The sequence below is a fragment of the Carya illinoinensis genome, chromosome 1, assembly GCF_018687715.1.
Source record: "Carya illinoinensis cultivar Pawnee chromosome 1, C.illinoinensisPawnee_v1, whole genome shotgun sequence".
Taxonomy (NCBI): Eukaryota; Viridiplantae; Streptophyta; class Magnoliopsida; order Fagales; family Juglandaceae; genus Carya; species Carya illinoinensis.
In genome coordinates this window covers 56,978,950-56,997,147 of record NC_056752.1, presented here as the reverse complement: position 1 = coordinate 56,997,147, position 18,198 = coordinate 56,978,950, and the positions used below count along the sequence as shown (strand labels likewise).

Below are 18,198 nucleotides of genomic sequence, written 5' to 3'. Positions count from 1 at the left end.
ATTGCCTCAGTGTAATAGTCGGCTTGGAAATATATACAATACCACTTTCAGCAGTTTTGAACAGTTAAAAGCATCAAACATGGAATATGGAAGCGTGAGAGTGTAGATGCTGGAGCAAATTTGTTTGTGCTTTGAGGTTCTGTGCACATCCAAGTAGGGGGTGTTGATAACTTTAAAGAGAAAGTCATTACTAACAAAATGGTTGAAAATAGCGAACAAGCATCAAACACAGATCAGTGTGAGATTTTCGCTTTAAAATGGCATTTACTTGCTATATTAGATTTATATGGGAAGACAAACTCTAACTGCCAAAGACAAGAAACAGATGAGCAATATAGATACAAGAGCCTGTAATTGTTATTCCTGAGGTCAAATTTCCAAGTCAGCTTTTCAACTGTCGAGAGTAATTTCAATGCACATAAGATAGCAACCTTTCCTACTTAGTAGTTTTTTAAGAGCTGCATTGTCCATCTCAGGAAACCGATCATATTATACATGCCCAAACGTACAACAGTACCAGGTCCGGAGCTCAGGCTAGGGACACTTAGAAAGCATGCTGGATTTAGTCATCCTCATCCTCATCGTCTTCCTCATCCTATACATAAGTAAAAGCCAACTTGTGTCAGGAGAGATCTAAGGTCGGTATAAATGCAAACAATATGATAAGTAACGGAAGGTGAATAGACAGCCAGTAGGTATGACATATTCAAAAAGCCCATATCTGCAGCTGCATCTTTAGATGAGAATGCAAGCAACAATAGTTGATGATGGCAATCGGTGATTAATATGCGCTGCTTTATTAAACGCGCTGGCCTATAAGTACTGAGGAACCATCAGTTTTTTGCAGTTGAAGTAATGTGCCTTCGTTTAGGGGAGGCAAGCCAGCCACTGATTATTTAAGGTAAACTTGTTCTAAGCTCTTATGATTATACCTATTACCCACCCAAACTCCTTAAAAAAATCAAGTGCTGCTACACACCAAATGCACTATTTACCAACAATAGGCTAGATAAGTTCACAAGTTTTTAGCTCTCCACCTAGGCAGAAGGGTAGTTGTCTAATACATTTAGTAAAACTATTTTATCTTCTTTTTTGGTCAAATCCCTGTATATGTCAGATGGCAGGTCAAACGATTTCTCTAATAAATGTCTTTTAACAAAAAGTCCAAAGAACGGCAAAAAAAAATGGAGAGGAGAGAAGGGGGGGTGGGGGGGGCGCGGAATGCTGCCTCATTAAGAACAACATTAAATCCTTTCTGAAATCTTGAATAATTCAGTCTCAAGAGTACTTTAAAATTATACTGCTCATGTTACGATGGATGACTTTGAAGTGTAACTTTTATTTCTAACTTAACAGCCAAAAAAGTCAGCGATGGTGAGAAAATTATGAAGACAAGAAAGTTTGCTATTAGATGCAAACTGCTGCACATTCAAGACTTTGAAAGGAAGACAATGCAGCTAGCATGCATGGAATCATAGCTTGTAGTTATTACCTCCCCACTTTCCTCATCATTTTCATCATTCAGAGCAGATTTTGACTCTTCATCTTCATCATCATTATCATTCGTACTTTCCTGAATAAACAGTTGAGTAAAGTACTAAATGAAACATAAAAGTATGAAGCACTTCATTTTTCCAAAAGAAAGATAAAAATTTCACCTGTTTTTTATTGTATGTTATCATAAGCTTCTCATAATCTGACTTCATTTGTGCTGCTTTAGCTTCATATGGAGATTTCTCCTGCCAAAATCCAGTCCAATTAAAAATCAATTAACAAATGCAAGAATCTCTACATATTCAGTAGGCATGAATCAAGCCACGGATGGAGAATAGAACTTACAGCACTAAAAAACTTAATACCCTGTGCATAACTAGTTATATCAACTAATTCATGTATGTGCTAAATTTCCAACTTGCCGCATCAATTAAGGGATGTATATGTCAAATTCCACCATCCAGTCCTTTCTTCATGCCCAAGCAATACAAAATATTAAGGGCATCTGTAGTCTACACCAGACTGGATTGGCTTGGCCACACCATTGAAGTTCAAAGTCACCGATAGCCAGGTCCAGTGGAAGCAACAGTGAAAGGTTTACGCAGCACCTTTACAAACAGAATCCATAGGTTTTCAAAGTTAAAGTAACCAGCTTAAGAGGTGATTGCACTAGTCCTTAATTCATTTCAACCCGTTCAAGCACCTTCCAAGGAAAATAATCTATTACTTACCGTGGCAGACAGGGATTTCCACTTTGCGCCTCCTGCTTTTCCAACCTGCAGCACAGCAGGCCGTAGCTAGATTAGTTTCAACTACAGATGAAGTGAGTTATCAAACTCCAAAAAAACACTTTGAAAGTACTAGAAACACAAAATTTTAGGTAGCTGCTTACAGCTGAAACAGCTTTCACGTTGGGGTGCTCTTGCTTATAAGTTTTTCGAAACTCTTCTCTGCAGTGATTCCATTGTATACGTTTAGCAACACTTCAAAACATGTAGAAATTTCAAATTAACTCCTCCCTTCAACCCCACCCCCCCCCCCCCCCCCCCCCCCCCCCCCCAAAAAAAAAAAAAAACAGAGAGAGAGAGCAGCACACTAAGGCCCGGTTTCGATACCGAGATAATCTCATCTAAACTGTACGGCTGGTTTGTTCTCTCTATCCAAACGGCGAAATAACAAGTGTATCTTATCTCAATCATTTTCAACAAATGAAAATAATACAATGTAAAAAGTGGCTTAATCTGTCTGACAATACACAGTAAAAAGTGGCCAAACAGTGCAAAATCAGTGTCTTCTTCATTGACCTGCAGTCTTCCTTCTAATACAGGAATTTTTTGGAGCAAACATGCTGCGTAGAACGTGGACACCACTTGCTGTCTACCCAATACCATTTTAATTATTTTTTCCTTCCCATGCACACCACTTGCCATTTCCTACCATTTTAAATTTTTTTCCTTCCCCATGCACACCCCTTGTCGTTTCTCAAAATCAGTTCATTTTTTTTTTCTTTCCATTGGTGGGACCCATGTTTTTATCAAATCCCAAAAAATAAAAACTTCAAATCCCAAAAAATAAAAACTATCTCATCTCAACTCACTATCCAAACATATATTTTTTTACAAATCATCTCATCTCATCTTAACTAAAAAATCTCACTACCATTCAAAATATCTCATCTGAACTGCATAGGCCTAAACCATTGGAGATTGGGAGAGACTTACAGAAAAACAAAGAAGGCACTCGGAGGCCTCTTTGGTTTGTTAGGATCTTTCTTGTCCAATTTTGCTTTCTTGGTCAATTTCAAGCGACTCTTATCAGCCTTAACTGCTGCCTTTCGCTTTCCAACCTTTCTGAAAAATAAAAATAAAATGGAAGAAGAATACGTGTACATGACACTAGCATTCACTAAAAAACCACATCCACTTCATGAACGAAGCAAGGATGCCTTAGACTCTCTAATAAATGATTAACCTTAAATTAATAAGTAAGCAATTCAAAAAGTTAAAAATGATCGGATGCAAAATCAAATAGAAACAGAACTACCTCTCCTCAACTGGCTTTGATACTTCCGTTTTGTCCTTCCTAGTTGACGATTTTCCCTTCGCAATCTTCATTGTCAATATAGAGATCCCTAACATAAAATGATTCAGTTAAAGCCAAGTCTATGCAGTACACCATCAACTAAGTGGTAGATAAACAATGAAATTGATCTAAAATTGGCTAAAATTAGATTGACACGGCTGCAGTCCCCGCAAAAGTGATTGCCATTGTCATTAAATTTCTAACTACACATCTTAAGCTGTGTTTGGCGTTATATATGGATCTTTAGTAGCTATGATCACATGAGATATTAGTGTTGAAGCTTTCATGGCAAAATAAATGTTCGCTTTCCATGCAAAGCCATAAAACTACAATATTTTTGCCTTCTTCGAAAGAAAATCGATCGGGCACGAACATGTCAGCAGGCTTTTTCTTTCCCTTTCTTCCCTTGCAAACGTAACTATGTTGCCTATAATAGCTTAAAATAAATCACAAGAATAATAACTGAAACAAGAATACCCATAAAAGAGTTAAAGTCCATAACTTTATATAGATATATATTCGTAAGACTGCTCGAAAAGAACAAATTAATACCTAACCATTTAACTAGCTCAAAGTTTTAGGGGAACAAAAAAAGATGAAAGATAAAGACTACAGATAATATTCAGCATCGCATGCCCAAATTCACGATTAAAATTTAGAAACTATTTAACAGAAATTGAACGTACCTCTTCTGATAGAAGAGAGGGGAATAACAAGGCAAACACCAAAGAGAGGAAAACAGCAATCCAAGACGAAAGTAAAGCAGTGATACTGAGAAAACATGCCGAGAAGATATTTGTGGGACTTCCATCAAAGCGACACGTGGTCATGTTTGCGGGAATCTGAGGACGACTTTATTTGGGGAGAATTTCCTTTTGGGGGGCTTTGATTGCGTAACCTGCCGACTGAGGATAGGCCGATTTATGCTGAGTATGGTTAAGTGGGGGAGGTGTGATATTTTGTTAAAAATTAAATAAAATAATATTATAATATAATTTTTTTTAATATTAATTTTATTTTAAATTTTAAAAAAATTGAATTATTTATTATATTTTATTTAAAAATTAAAATTTTTTAATAATTATATAAAATAAAATAAGATAAAATAGTTTAATTTTATATAATCAAATAGTATTGATTTAGATATTTTATAAAAAATAATAAATAATAGTCACTACTATTAATTAGACACCTCACCCCTGCGTATTTCAATTTGTTTCTTTTCTTGCACTGTTCTCTCCCTTGACGTCGTTCCAATACGACACGCCGTTTTCTATCTGACTCATAATTCATTCAAACCGCAAACTTCAAGGAAGAAAATATCAATATATGTGATAATCTTATACTCTATACTATTATTTTATTTTATGATGATAAATTTATCATATCTTATATAATTAGATGAGAGTAATATGATAAAGTAATACATTGCATTTTCCTATTTTATATCTCATTAGAAATCTTTTAGATTATGTTTATACGTTAAAATAGTTTCAATTCATCTTATCTCATTTCAATATTCAAATATCACTAAAATATAAATATTTTTTAATTTTAAATTTCAAACTTTTTATTTAATCATTACCTAATCATTATAATTTTTCCTGACTTTTAAATAAAATTTAAAAAATAACTCAATTTTTTTAAATTCTAAAATAAAAATTATATTATAATAATATTTTAAATTTATAATTTCTCTATTTAACTTTTTATATCTCATCTTCTAAAATCTCATAAAATTTTTTTGGAGTGGTCATCCCAACCAAAAGGCCTTGGAATGTATAAGAAGGTCCATAATACAATAAAAATCAAGAAGCCCATAAAATGAGCATTGGGGTCATAGAAGAACAGTCAAGAAGAGTTTGAAAAGAGATATGTATGGCATCACTTTTAACATAAGGATAAAAACAATAATGAGGAATGCGATTATTCAAAATTTTAAGTCTTGATCCGTTTCGATAAATCCTGAATAAGATAAGTATAACGAACAAGTCTATATATACAGATAATCTTTGATAATTAAGGAAAACTTAAATACAATCACCTCTTAACTGACTTAAATATCGGAGTATTTTACAGGAGGAACCCCTCACGTTTCATTCAAGAAGATTGTTTGCACAATGAAAAATTGAAAATGAGACACGTCTTTAACAATTTTAATTCAAATAATTTAACTAATATTTACATATTATTTCATTATTATTAATAAATTTCTCATCTAACCCATCCTATTTCAACATTCACAATTCGCGAGTGTAGTCGGAGAACATAACGAAGAAGTCATTAATTGGGAAGTGATTTTTATATGTTTAAAAAATTGACAGATTCAATATAGTGTTTGGAAAATAAAATTTACGAATTGAATTGACGTGCTTAATTAATTTAGTATGTTAGATCTCCTCTCCTTGTTTTTGTAAAAATAATATATATTATTCATATTTAAACTTACAAAGTAACTTAGCTACAAGATTCTAATAAAAAATAAAAAGAAAAATAAACATATTTAAACTTACAAAGTAACTTAGCTACAAGATTCTAATAAAAAATAAAAAGAAAAATAAAAGAAAAAAGGGGTAAATGCAAGACCAACCATTCAGGCTCACCACAAGCCAGCAGATAAGGCAAAAAGATGAGATGGGGTCATTCGCAAAATCTACTATATAATAGAATAGATTCCTCGTATTTGTACGCACACACTGACACAGTCCCTCCTCCCTGCTCCACCACTCCACAAAATATGGCCACCACAATTACATCTGCCGCCACCTCTTACTTCTTCGGAACTCGTTTCCTTAATCCAAACCCTGGCTCCGGAAGATTCCAAGCCCGCTTCGGGTTCGGACCATTCGGCGCCAAAAAGTCACCTCCGGCTCCAAAGAAACCTGCCCCAAAGCTGGTCTCGGACCGTCCCGTATGGTTCCCCGGCGCACAACCTCCTGAGTGGCTCGACGGGACCATGGTGGGGGACCGTGGGTTCGACCCTTTCGGGCTCGGGAAGCCGGCGGAGTATTTGCAGTTCGATTTCGACTCGTTGGACCAAAACCTGGCGAAGAACGAGGCCGGTGAGGTGATCGGGATCCGGTCCGAGGTCGCGGAATTGAGTCCGACACCTTTTCAGCCATATTCGGAGGTGTTTGGGTTGCAGAGGTTTAGAGAGTGCGAGCTCATCCATGGTAGGTGGGCAATGCTGGGCGCACTTGGTGCCCTTGCTGTCGAGGCTCTCACTGGGGTTGCATGGCAGGACGCAGGAAAGGTAACGCATTATTAATGTTCTTCGAAGTGTGTCATAGCTAGCATTGATTTGGCTGGATTTTCTTTTTCTTTTATCCAAAGAGAGTTGAAAGAAAGAAAGGAAAAAGTTAATATGGAAAATGTCTCTTTATGGCCGATAATTAATCCTTAATTCCTTCGCCTGGAGGGTTGATTTTTTATGTCACTCCGTTGAAAGTTTTCTTTGTCACCTAGTGACATGGTCCCCTGTATATAGGAGCTGAAGTACCTGACGCAGCTTTCTGCTCATCGTGTCTTATTGTAAATCCACTCAAAACTTACGGTCGTTGTTGCAGATGATGATGATAAGGGCAGCGACGGAAACGACAGCGATTATGAAAAAGACATAATTTTGTGCAATATTGTTGTTGTAATTAGCTCGTTCTAGTACTTACCATTAATTAGCTTTTCCGCGCATGGTCACCATTCATGAACTTAACAAAACAAATTCGTGGGGTTATTTTGATGATGATGATCAGGTCGAGTTGGTGGAAGGATCATCCTACCTAGGTCTCCCGCTTCCATTCTCTTTGACCACACTGATATGGATTGAGGTGATAGTTATTGGCTACATTGAAATCCAAAGGAACGCAGAACTCGATCCTGAGAAAAGGCTATATCCCGGAGGCCAGTTCTTCGACCCCCTCGGCTTGGCTGCCGACCCCGACGAGAAGGCCAGGCTTCAGTTGGCAGAGATCAAGCATGGCAGGCTAGCTATGGTGGTCTTCCTCATCTTTGCAATCCAAGCTGCTGCAACTGGCAAAGGACCAATCAGTTTTGTGGCTACCTTTAACAAGTAGGACTAGTGACGTCTCTCACCTTCACAAAGCAGCCATCTTGGAAAATTGAAATATTGATCTTCTCCAGATCGGAGTTCCCCCATTTGTCAGTGCTACTCAATAGAGCTTCATAAGCATCAATAGCAATCTTGTGTACGTGAGAAAATCTCCCTCACTTTCTATTAGAGTAGTCAAATTATAAAATAATGAAGGGTCGTGTTGGGTTTACTATTTGTCTTTGATGAATAAATAACTAGTGGCATTCGACAAAGTAAACAATTAAACAAGAATTGTTAATGGATTATGCAAATGCAAATAATATGGATAATTTGGTTAATAGAAGATGAAAATGACCTATGTTAGATTATCCAAACGTAAACCAAGATTACCTTAAGCTAGTAAACTAGTTCTTGTGGTTAGAGCATCTTCAATGGATTAGCTAAAGTTAAAGGATACTTTTGATGAATGTGAGATGAATTTGACTTTTGGCTATTCCATTTACACAAATCTTCATATTGGATTATCTATTTATTCTTTATATAATAATAAAATAATATTAATTTAATATATTTTTAATATACTTATTTTTATCATATTTTACCATTCTAATAATTATATATTAATTAGTAATCATATTCTAATTAAATTATTGGTTAAAAAAATCATAATTTTAATGGTCATTTAATATTAATAACTACAAATGTCTAATTAAACTTATCTAAAATTCAATATAAATGCCAAAGAATAAATTCAATATAATGTTAATAACCCTTGTTGACATTGATTGCTACAGTAAAAACCAAATAAAATAGGTAGTTTTATGAAAAAGTGTCGAGGGAAGAGAGAGAGAGTGTTACAAAAATACAATAAATTAAACATTTGGTCATTAAACAGTTTACACCAAATGAGACTTTACTTTTACAAATATTATAGCTAAAAGTCAAATTTTTTGACTTTGCATAATCTATTGCAGTTAACTTTTGGTACGTAATTGCTAAATGTGACTCTTTTTTGTATATACATATTCTATTAATAGTGCTCTTATATTTGATATTTACTGTATTTCAACCAAAACATTAAAAAATCATTTCTTTCTTCCATAAACACTCCCTCTCTTTCATATATTTGATATTCTATTACTATTTTAGTTAATAGATGAATAATTTAATGTAAAAAAAAGTTTTGTGTGAAATAATCAAATATAAATTCACGTGATATTGTTCAAATTATGAATTTATTAATCTAATATGAATGCCCTTTTGGGTAAAAATAATACATAAGAGAAGTAGCCTAGCTGAGAGACACAAAACCAAGTGATGTAGACAACTTTCCAACTTCTTAAAAATGGGGAAGGATAATGATACTCTACCTACTAATCTACAACTTCTTTACATCTCTCACGTAACTCTTTTTTTTTTTAATAAAATTAAAAGTATCATATATCCCCCACCTGCATTCACCCCCTCGGCCCTCAACACAAACAATCATCTCGTCCCTGTCATCTCTGCCATCCCATTCAAAAATCAGAAATCCACCACCCGCGTTATCTCCCTTCCCCATCTCGTCTCCATCATATATGTCCACCGTCGCCGTTCGGCGGCATGATTTCAGGTGAGTCTCCTCTATCTCCCATCTAGACTTTCTCTCTCTCTAAAAAATTAACTTTGACTATTACAGTCATCTTGTGACGCCCCTAAATTTCGTTTGGGATCGGACGGACATTTGAAGTGTCGAGACATGCAACACAAAGTTACCTGTGACGCCCCCAAATTCCGTTTGGGATTGGACGGACATTTGAAGCGTCGAGACATGCAACACAAGGTTACCTGCCCCCGTTCATGACATATAAGATGTAATAATCCTAACATGCATCTAACATTATGCAATATTCGCAACGGATAATTTTATTCTTTAGCAATACTATGCACCAAACTGAAAATATCCCAATACTTAAAACATACTTCATACATAAAGATCCATTGAATAACTAAGATCATAGCACTATTCCAAAATAGTTATAATCCAAAAGTACTGGAGATGCAACTCCATCGTACAAGTAGTAATTTAACTACTATATTAACATTAAAGACGCACCGTCGTTCAGTCGACTGTGTCTAGTTGGTCAGCTCCTGATCCTCCTTCAGGTCCTGTAACAAGATCTACCATTCGGGGGGAATGGTAGTTTGGACTACCACAGTGAGATTTGATTACAAATCTCAGCAAGTTAACAAAAACTTCCATACAGACTAATGATGCATGTATGACAGTAAAAGCATAAATGCATAATCAAATTCATAAGTAATTAAAGCATAACTTAGTGTACAACATAGCATAATTGACATAGCTTAAATTGAATCATGAAGTGAACTTGACTTAGCATGAACTTGCTCTGAAACTTGAATTAACATGAAAAATACATACTCCACAGTTGTTGTGGCCCCATGTATTCTACGTGTAAATACATACTCCACAGTTGTTGTGGCCCCATGTATTCTTCACAAACTTGACTTAACATTAAAAATAGATACTCCACAGTTGTTGTGGCCCCATGTATTCTACACAAACTTGACTTAACATGAAAAATACATACTCCACAGTTGTTGTGGCCCCATGTATTTTACGCATCACATTTGTAGTTAAATACATACTCCACAGTTGTTGTGGCCCCATGTATTCTACACAACTTGACTTAACATTTAAAAATACATACTCCACAATTGTTGTGGCCCCATGTATTCTACACAAACTTGACTTAACATGAAAAATACATACTCCACAGTTGTTGTGGCCCCATGTATTTTACGCATCACAATTGTAGTTAAATACATACTCCACAGTTGTTGTGGCCCCATGTATTCTACACATCATAATGTACTCAAGATGAAATGTGACTGGAATACGAAAGGACTGAAGTCCTGACGTAACATAACGTGACTTGAACATAACTTAGAATACATGACTAACTTGAGATAGAAACATTTCGTAACATGGCATAACATATAACAGACAACATATTTAGCATGACATACTTGCAACAGTGAATATTACATGACTTGACTTACATGTAATAGATGACATACTTAGCATGACGTACTTGTAATGTACAGTAATACATAACAGAATATATTGTGTAACAGATAAAAATTGATGACAGAATAAATTATGTATAATAGACAATTACGTGATAACTTGGCATGGCATGACATATATGATAACACACATACATACACTGTAGTTCTTTTACTTAGCACACATACACAGTAGACTGCTAGTAAGTTAAAAGCTAACTTACCTCGATCTCCGCGTTTCTTATAAAACTTCAAGTGCGATCACGAGGAACTGTAATTAGTGATTCTAAAAGTTAGAACTAAATCACTAATAATTTGAAATACGGAAAATACTAACTTAAAGAGTAAAATTTTCATTTTACTCTCTACATGTGGGAAAATGACCGTTTTACCCATAACTTAAGGATTTTGCATACTAACTCCAAAAGTTTCCAACCAATCAATTACTTTAAACGTTAATAACTATAGATAGAGGTTTATACCATCACGATGCACATCACACGGTGCATCGCCATACAACACGGAGTACACTCCACGTGTACTCCCTTCCTTCTACGTCACACATCACTACAGCACACGTCACACGACGCGTCGCTGTATTACACAGAATACGCTCCACGCGTACTCTCTTCACACATCATGCCATATCACAACTACGGCATCCATCTCATGTCCACACTTCATGGTACAATCCACAATACTACAATTCAAGCCCAACACTTCACAACTACATTTCGCTAACTCCACAATTATTAATTACGCATTCTATGATCCAATCAATCAACTATTTTAAACGTAAATAATTAGAGATAGAGGGTTATACCATCGACGGGCTAACCCGTGCGTCGCTCGCTGCTCGTCACGGTTAAGCGTCGGAGGAACGTACGTGGCGGTAACACCGCGTACGGTGGCTGTCCACCACGTAAAGTGGTAGTTTGGGCTTGAGAAAAGCTAGGCGTGGCCTTGGAAGGCTCATGGTGGCCTCGTGGTGGTCGAAGGTGGCGGAGCACGGCGGCATCATGCCGTGAACAGTAAATACGAAATGCTAGGTGTTCGCTTGAGGTGGATGAAAGCCATAGAACTTCATGGGAAGCTAGGGAAAGGTAGAGGAACATGTGGTGAAGCTGTGGTGGCGAGGTGGTGGCCATACGGTGGCTGACGGCGGCGGATCGGTCGTTTGAAGCCATTTTAGGCCTTGGAGAGTGAGGGAGAGTGAGAGCTCCACATACCTCCGTTGGCCATGAAATTTCTTGGGGAAGTTCGTGGTGATGAGAGGAACAAGGTGGTGGTGGTGAAACACCATGGGTGGCCGTGTACGGTGGTGCACGGCGGTGCAACCGAACGTGTGTGTGTGAAGACCCATCGGAGAAAGAGTGAGAGTTAGGGGAAAAGAAAGACATGGGGAGGAAGCTCTTGACATGGTGGTTCCGTTGGTGGTGCTTGGTGGCCGTTTTGGCCGTGTATGGTGGTCAAAGAGGTGAAAAATGGTTGAAGACCCATTTCTTTGAAGGAGGAAAGAGAGAGACTCGGTGGCCGGTAAAGCACACCACCGGTGCAGTGGAGGTCGCCGGTGAGGGAGGATCACGCCGGTGTGGGAGGTGAGGCACGGCGGCCGGAGGTGGCGCCGGTTGGAAGCTTGGACCGAATGGACATGGAGGAACCAACATGTACGTCGGCCATGAAGAGGAAAGAGAGGAGAGAGAAAAGAGAAAGAAGAAGAAGAAAAGAAAAAAAAGAAAAAAGGAAAAAGGAAAAAGTGAAGGGAAAAGAATAGGAGCCTGGGTATTTAATCTCAGTCCTACACTTCGGGATCCTCAAAAGGATCTAACGATGAGTTTAAACACTGATTTGAAAACGCGTAAGTATTTTATTTAAAATAAACACTTTAATAAAACACTAAGAGAAATTAAGATAGAATATTATTTTATAAACTAAAGTTTATAAAATAATATTTCTTCATCATTATCTAAATTGATAATATATCATTAATCACTCAAAGAGGATAAAACCATTTAATTTAAATAAGAGTTTTTAACGTAAGGTTAAACCTCTTAATATTTTAAAACAACTAAAATATTTAATATAAGATATTATCCACAATTATAATATTTTCAGAGCTCACTAAAATATTATAATTGTGCTACATTAAAACATACTTATCTAATAATACTGAAAATATATTCTATAGATATTTTCATAATATTTAAAATATTCGTAAGCATTAAAATATCTATCTTATTTTGAAATCCGCAAGATAGTTTTCAGAACACGCCATCGAGATACAGTACGTAGAATAAGTTTCAATACGTAGATCGAGGCTCATAAAGAAGAAGAAGAAAGGAGCGGATATTACAATAAACTAACTTATAGAGTTTTCACGGGGTTCCTAAAGTCAATAGAAATTCCTTAAATTAAATTTCTAGCAGGCTGTTACATTACCTGCCTCCGTTCATGACATATAAGATGCAATATTCCTAACATGCATATAACATTATGTAATATTCGTAGCGGATAAATTTTTTTCTTTAACAATACTATGCACCAAATTGAAAATATCTCAAATGCTTAAAACATACTTCATATATAAAAAACCCATTGAAGAACTAAGATCATAACACTAGTTCAAAATGTTTATGATCCAAAAAGTACTGGAGATGCAACTCCATCGTACAAGTAGTAATTTATGTTAACTACTATATTAACATTGACATCGCATCGTCACTCAGTCAATTGTGTTTAGTTGGTCATCTCTTGATTCTCTTTCAGATCCTATAACAAGATCTACCATTCAGGGAGAATGGTAGTTGAGACTACTAAAGTGAGATTTGATTACAAATCTCAGTAAGTTAACAAAAAAATTTTCACACAGGCTAATGATACATGGATGACAGTAAAAACATGAATGCATAATCAAATTCATAAGTAATTAAAGCATAACTTGACATACAACATAGTATAACTGACATAACTTAAATTGAAACGTAAACTGAACTTGACTTGACATGAATTTGATCTGAAACTTGACTTAATATAAACTTGATCTGAGACTTGACTTAACATGAACGTGATCTGAAACTTATTCTTTAACTGCTTAAATACATACTCCACAGTTGTTGTGGCCCCATGTATTCTACGTGTCACAATTGCTGTGACCTCATACATAAGTAATCAAAGCATAACTTGACGTACGACATAGTATAACTGACATAACTTAAATTGCAATATGAACTGAACCTGACTTGACATGAACTTGAACATAAACATAATATGTACGTGAACATAACATAACATAACATAAACTTGATCTGACACTTGACTTAACATGAATGTGATCTGAAACTTATTTTTTAGTTGTTTAAATACGTACTCCACAGTTGTTGTGGCCCTATGTATTCTACGTATAAATACATACTCCACAGTTATTGTGGCCCCATGTATTTTACACGTCACAATGCAGCTAAATACATACTCCACAGTTATTGTGGTTCCATGTATTCTACGTGTCACAATGCAGTTAAATACATACTCTACAGTTGTTGTGGCCCCATGTATTCTACGTGTCACAATTGCTGTGTCTCACGTAGTATATGCATCACAATTGTTGTGATCTCATACTTCGTATGCCACAGTTGTTGTGAACCCCATGAGACTGAATGTAACTCAAGATGAAACGTGACTAGAATACGAAAAGACAGAAGCCCTGACATAACATAACGTGACTTGAACATAACTTGAAAGACATGACCAACTTGAGATAGGGTTATATCGTGACATGACTTAAACACGTAACACACAATATTTCATATATGATATTACATGTAACGGAAACATACTTAACATGACATACTTGCAACAGTAAACATGACATGACATATATGATAACACACATACATACACTGTAGTTCTTTTACTTAGCACACATATATAGTAGACTACTAGTAAGTTAAAAGCTAACTTACCTCGATCTTCGCGTTTTTTATAAAACTTCAATTGCGATCACGAGGAACTGTAATTAGTGATTTTAAAAGTTAGAACTAAATCACTAATAATTTGAAATATGGAAAATACTAACTTAAAAATTAAAATTTTCATTTTACCCTCTACGTGTAGGAAAATGACCGTTTTACCCCTAACTTAAGAATTTTGCATGCTAATTCCAAAAGTCATCAAAATTTACATGCCTCATGTAAATTTTATCCTAAACTCAAATATCAATTTAGAAAAATTTAAAACTAATCACAACTATTAAAACTCCATAGGGCCGAAATTTTCATATGTTATTTCCATTGATTTTTGTTTCTAACTTGTTTTGATTAACCTTTTGATCTATGACTTATAAAAATGTGATCTTCAAACCAAACCATCATATGATTTAAAACGATGTACTAAAACATATATAAGCTTCTAATTTAAGATCACATGGTTAAACATTAACCAAAATATAAATTAAGCCAAGAACATTCATACTTTGGCCTATCCGAACATCTCTTTGCATAATATTTCATATCTTTGAAACTAACTTCAAATATCTTCAAAATAATATTCTAATATGTATCTAAGAGGTTTAAGATCCTCCAATAAAATTATCAAAACTATTGGAATAGGTTTAAACCACCAAAAATTTAAATTTTCTCAAAATAGAAACTGTTTTTCCTCTTGCAGTTTCTAAGTTTCTAGATTTAAGAAAATCTTTCATCACAACTTTTAATCATGAAAATATCCTTAACCAATAATCATATACACATGTTAAAAATACTCCATAAAAATTTCAGACCAATATCTATTCATTAGCTTAGTCTAAAACTTCAAACTATAACATATTCTCCAGTTTATATTCCAGAATGACCTTTCTAGAGTTTAAATAATATTTGACTGACCAAATGATCTTCAAATAGAACAAATAAGATATTCACGTAAACTAAACTAAAAAAAGAACAACTTGTATGAAGGAGACTTTATGATAAAATACTTACAAAAATTTCGAAATAGGCATGCAAAAAAACACCTAAAAACTGTCTGAGAGAGTGTTTGGTGTTCATCCAATGAAAGGTGTAAAGGAAAAAGATTTCGTGGGGAGTGGCTGGAGGTATTTATGAACAAAATATGGAAGAAGATGATGCTGGAGTGAGAGTTAAGTGTAGGTCTCTTTTATCCAATAATATCTACAAAAATCAACTCAAGATATTTTTACCTAATAATATCCACGAAATTAGTTTAAGATATTTTTATCCAATAATATCCACAAAATTAGTTCAAGATATTTTTATCCAATAATATCTACAGTTTTGAACAGACGTTTTGTCCAAAAATATGAAAAAGTGTTATTGCGCCATAAGACCTTAAATAACCCACCGAGTCTAATGGTACAAACCATAATACATTTAGACACTTCTAACTATCTCCAATAATCAAAAACACACTTCTGATACCATAATGAGTAATAACACTAACTATATAGTTAGATTAAAATTTATATGATTAATGGATTCGTGAAAACTTATGGGGTCTTCACGAGATTCCTTAAGCCAATAGAAATTCCACAATTGAATTTCTAGCGGGCTGTTACACATCTTCATTGCCGTTTAGACTCCAACTGTTGCCACATACTGCCACTTGAGACATTCCTCAAGATAAGCACAGTCACGACTCTCTCTTCACTCTCTCTCCCTCATACTCTTAAATCCATTTTCTCGATCCACAAATAGAGGGCACACACTACTCTTTCAAAGTGGTTTGTTGGCTCCAAATCAAGCCAACCCGAAGCCGATTGAACAACTCTCATCTTGAAATTCTTATCATGAGCAATATGAGATACTGTCATAAGATAAGATTTAAAAGTCGCACATTTCATTCCATGTGATCCAAGATCTCAAAAGATGAAGAGAACAAATCTAAGCGCTAAAACAGAAAAAGCCCATATTTTATGGTTGTCATGCAATCATCATAAGTGCATTTTGGATTATGTTTACCAGAGGCTCATGGAGGCTGTATTGTATGGTGATGTTGGAGTAAAGATGGCGATGACAACAACAACTATATATAATTGTATAGTAACCATTTTTGCTCAACATGTAGAGAGAGAAATAGAGAGGGAGAATGAGAGAGAGAATCATGGTGGCAAGTAGAGGATAGAAGGAAGAAGAGAAACTCACATTAAATTGCGTCAAATGGCGGTGATGGGTAGAGATGACAAAAAGACAGCACGAGGAAGGGAAGAATGCGGGGTAACTTACGCTGAAAATTTCATGTGAAATAATTTGGGACATTAGATTGCTTTGAACATAAGGCTGTAAGCATACATTAACTTTTGTTAAAAAATAAAATAAAATAACACGTGAGGGGTAAGTAAGTTGTAAAGAGGTGGAGGGAGTATCATTGTCCTTCCCCTGGGGAAACCAGCTACGCTGAGAGACACAAAACCAAGCAAAAGGCCGATCTCGTTGATTGACGGCTCCTAGCCTTCTATCACAATTTTATTTTTAATTTTTTTTCTCGTTTGTTTCGTGCTTGACACTTCCATCGCATTACTAACAACAATGGATTAAAAGAGGTGAGAAAATGAACTACAGAAAGAGCTAAATATTAATACTAAGCGGTGTGATCGATTGAGCTAATTAAAAAGAAGACGAGACACGTACAGACAACAAGCAATTGGGAACAATAATTAGTAGAATTTGTCATCAAATGCAGCATTATTGGATGGCGGGGGTGGAGCTGTGGTAGGTACGGTAATATTCCATACCTACTTTCTCATTCACATTTTATATATGAGCACTGCTCTATTTGATAGCGAGCAATTTGACATTTTTATTGGATAATTTTTTTTTTTTATTTTTTTATTTTTATAAAATAAAAAATATATCAATACATTAAAAATCATTTCTTTAAACATTGATAAAAAAAAATTGATAAGAGTCAAACGTAACAGTCACTTTTTAGGAAGTAAAGTAGTATCCTTCATTTATTTTTGCCCAACTACCACTTTTCTCCTGCGCGTGAAGATGGAGGGATTAGATCCTTTTGAAGTTTGGAACTTGTTTATTCAAGTACTTCAACTCAATACCACTCTTGAATTTCAACCTTCAAGGCCGAATTACTCCTTTTGTTTTATGTCATTTTTTATCCAATATTTATGAACTTGCACGCCCAAAAAGGACATTTTAATATATAAGTCTAAAGCTAATGCGTACATGTACATGTACATCATTTTTTTCTATATGAAATAAAAAAATTTTATATAAAAAAATAATACAGTTAATTACATCATTAAAATGTATAATAAATATACAAAAGTAATTATATAAAACAAAATTCATATAAAATAGGATTAGAAAAAGAAAAATTCTAACAAATCATATTCCTACTAACAAAAATAGCATTTATTACAAATGCTCACTTACTAAAAGCTAACAATAACGATCTTTATCAATTATTAAATTTCTTTGTATAAAATTGCGTCATCGGACAATTCTCATATATAATCGGGTTTTTAGTTGTCCTTTATA

The 18,198-nt window shown here is 35.0% G+C and overlaps 2 protein-coding genes across 2 annotated transcripts; one reads left to right on the top strand and one right to left on the bottom strand.

Annotated features, from left to right (window-relative positions):
• Window positions 1-335: 335 nt before the first annotated feature.
• On the bottom strand, window positions 336-4,420 carry LOC122291993 (HMG1/2-like protein). Its single transcript, XM_043100116.1, has 8 exons — window positions 4,263-4,420; window positions 3,538-3,625; window positions 3,216-3,344; window positions 2,387-2,444; window positions 2,226-2,270; window positions 1,659-1,739; window positions 1,493-1,573; window positions 336-595 (listed from the first exon to the last, which is right to left on the bottom strand). Exons 1-8 carry the CDS (start codon window positions 4,357-4,359, stop codon window positions 563-565), a joined length of 612 nt encoding a protein of 203 aa, XP_042956050.1. The 5' UTR covers window positions 4,360-4,420; the 3' UTR covers window positions 336-562.
• Window positions 4,421-6,250: 1,830 nt separating this feature from the next.
• On the top strand, window positions 6,251-7,853 carry LOC122291986 (chlorophyll a-b binding protein CP29.3, chloroplastic). The gene is made up of 2 exons (XM_043100103.1): window positions 6,251-6,829; window positions 7,326-7,853. The coding sequence occupies exons 1-2, from the start codon at window positions 6,314-6,316 to the stop codon at window positions 7,644-7,646; spliced, it is 837 nt and encodes a 278-aa protein (XP_042956037.1). The 5' UTR covers window positions 6,251-6,313; the 3' UTR covers window positions 7,647-7,853.
• Window positions 7,854-18,198: the final 10,345 nt, after the last annotated feature.

Coding starts and splice junctions, on each gene's coding strand:
- LOC122291993 (XM_043100116.1), bottom strand. CDS start 4,359: ATGTTTTCTCAGTATCACTGCTTTACTTTCGTCTTGGATTGCTGTTTT. Junction 2,271..2,386: donor ACGTGAAAGCTGTTTCAGCT/GTAAGCAGCTAC, acceptor GCTGTGCTGCAG/GTTGGAAAAGCAGGAGGCGC. Junction 1,574..1,658: donor TAACATACAATAAAAAACAG/GTGAAATTTTTA, acceptor CTGTTTATTCAG/GAAAGTACGAATGATAATGA.
- LOC122291986 (XM_043100103.1), top strand. CDS start 6,314: ATGGCCACCACAATTACATCTGCCGCCACCTCTTACTTCTTCGGAACT. Junction 6,830..7,325: donor CATGGCAGGACGCAGGAAAG/GTAACGCATTAT, acceptor GATGATGATCAG/GTCGAGTTGGTGGAAGGATC.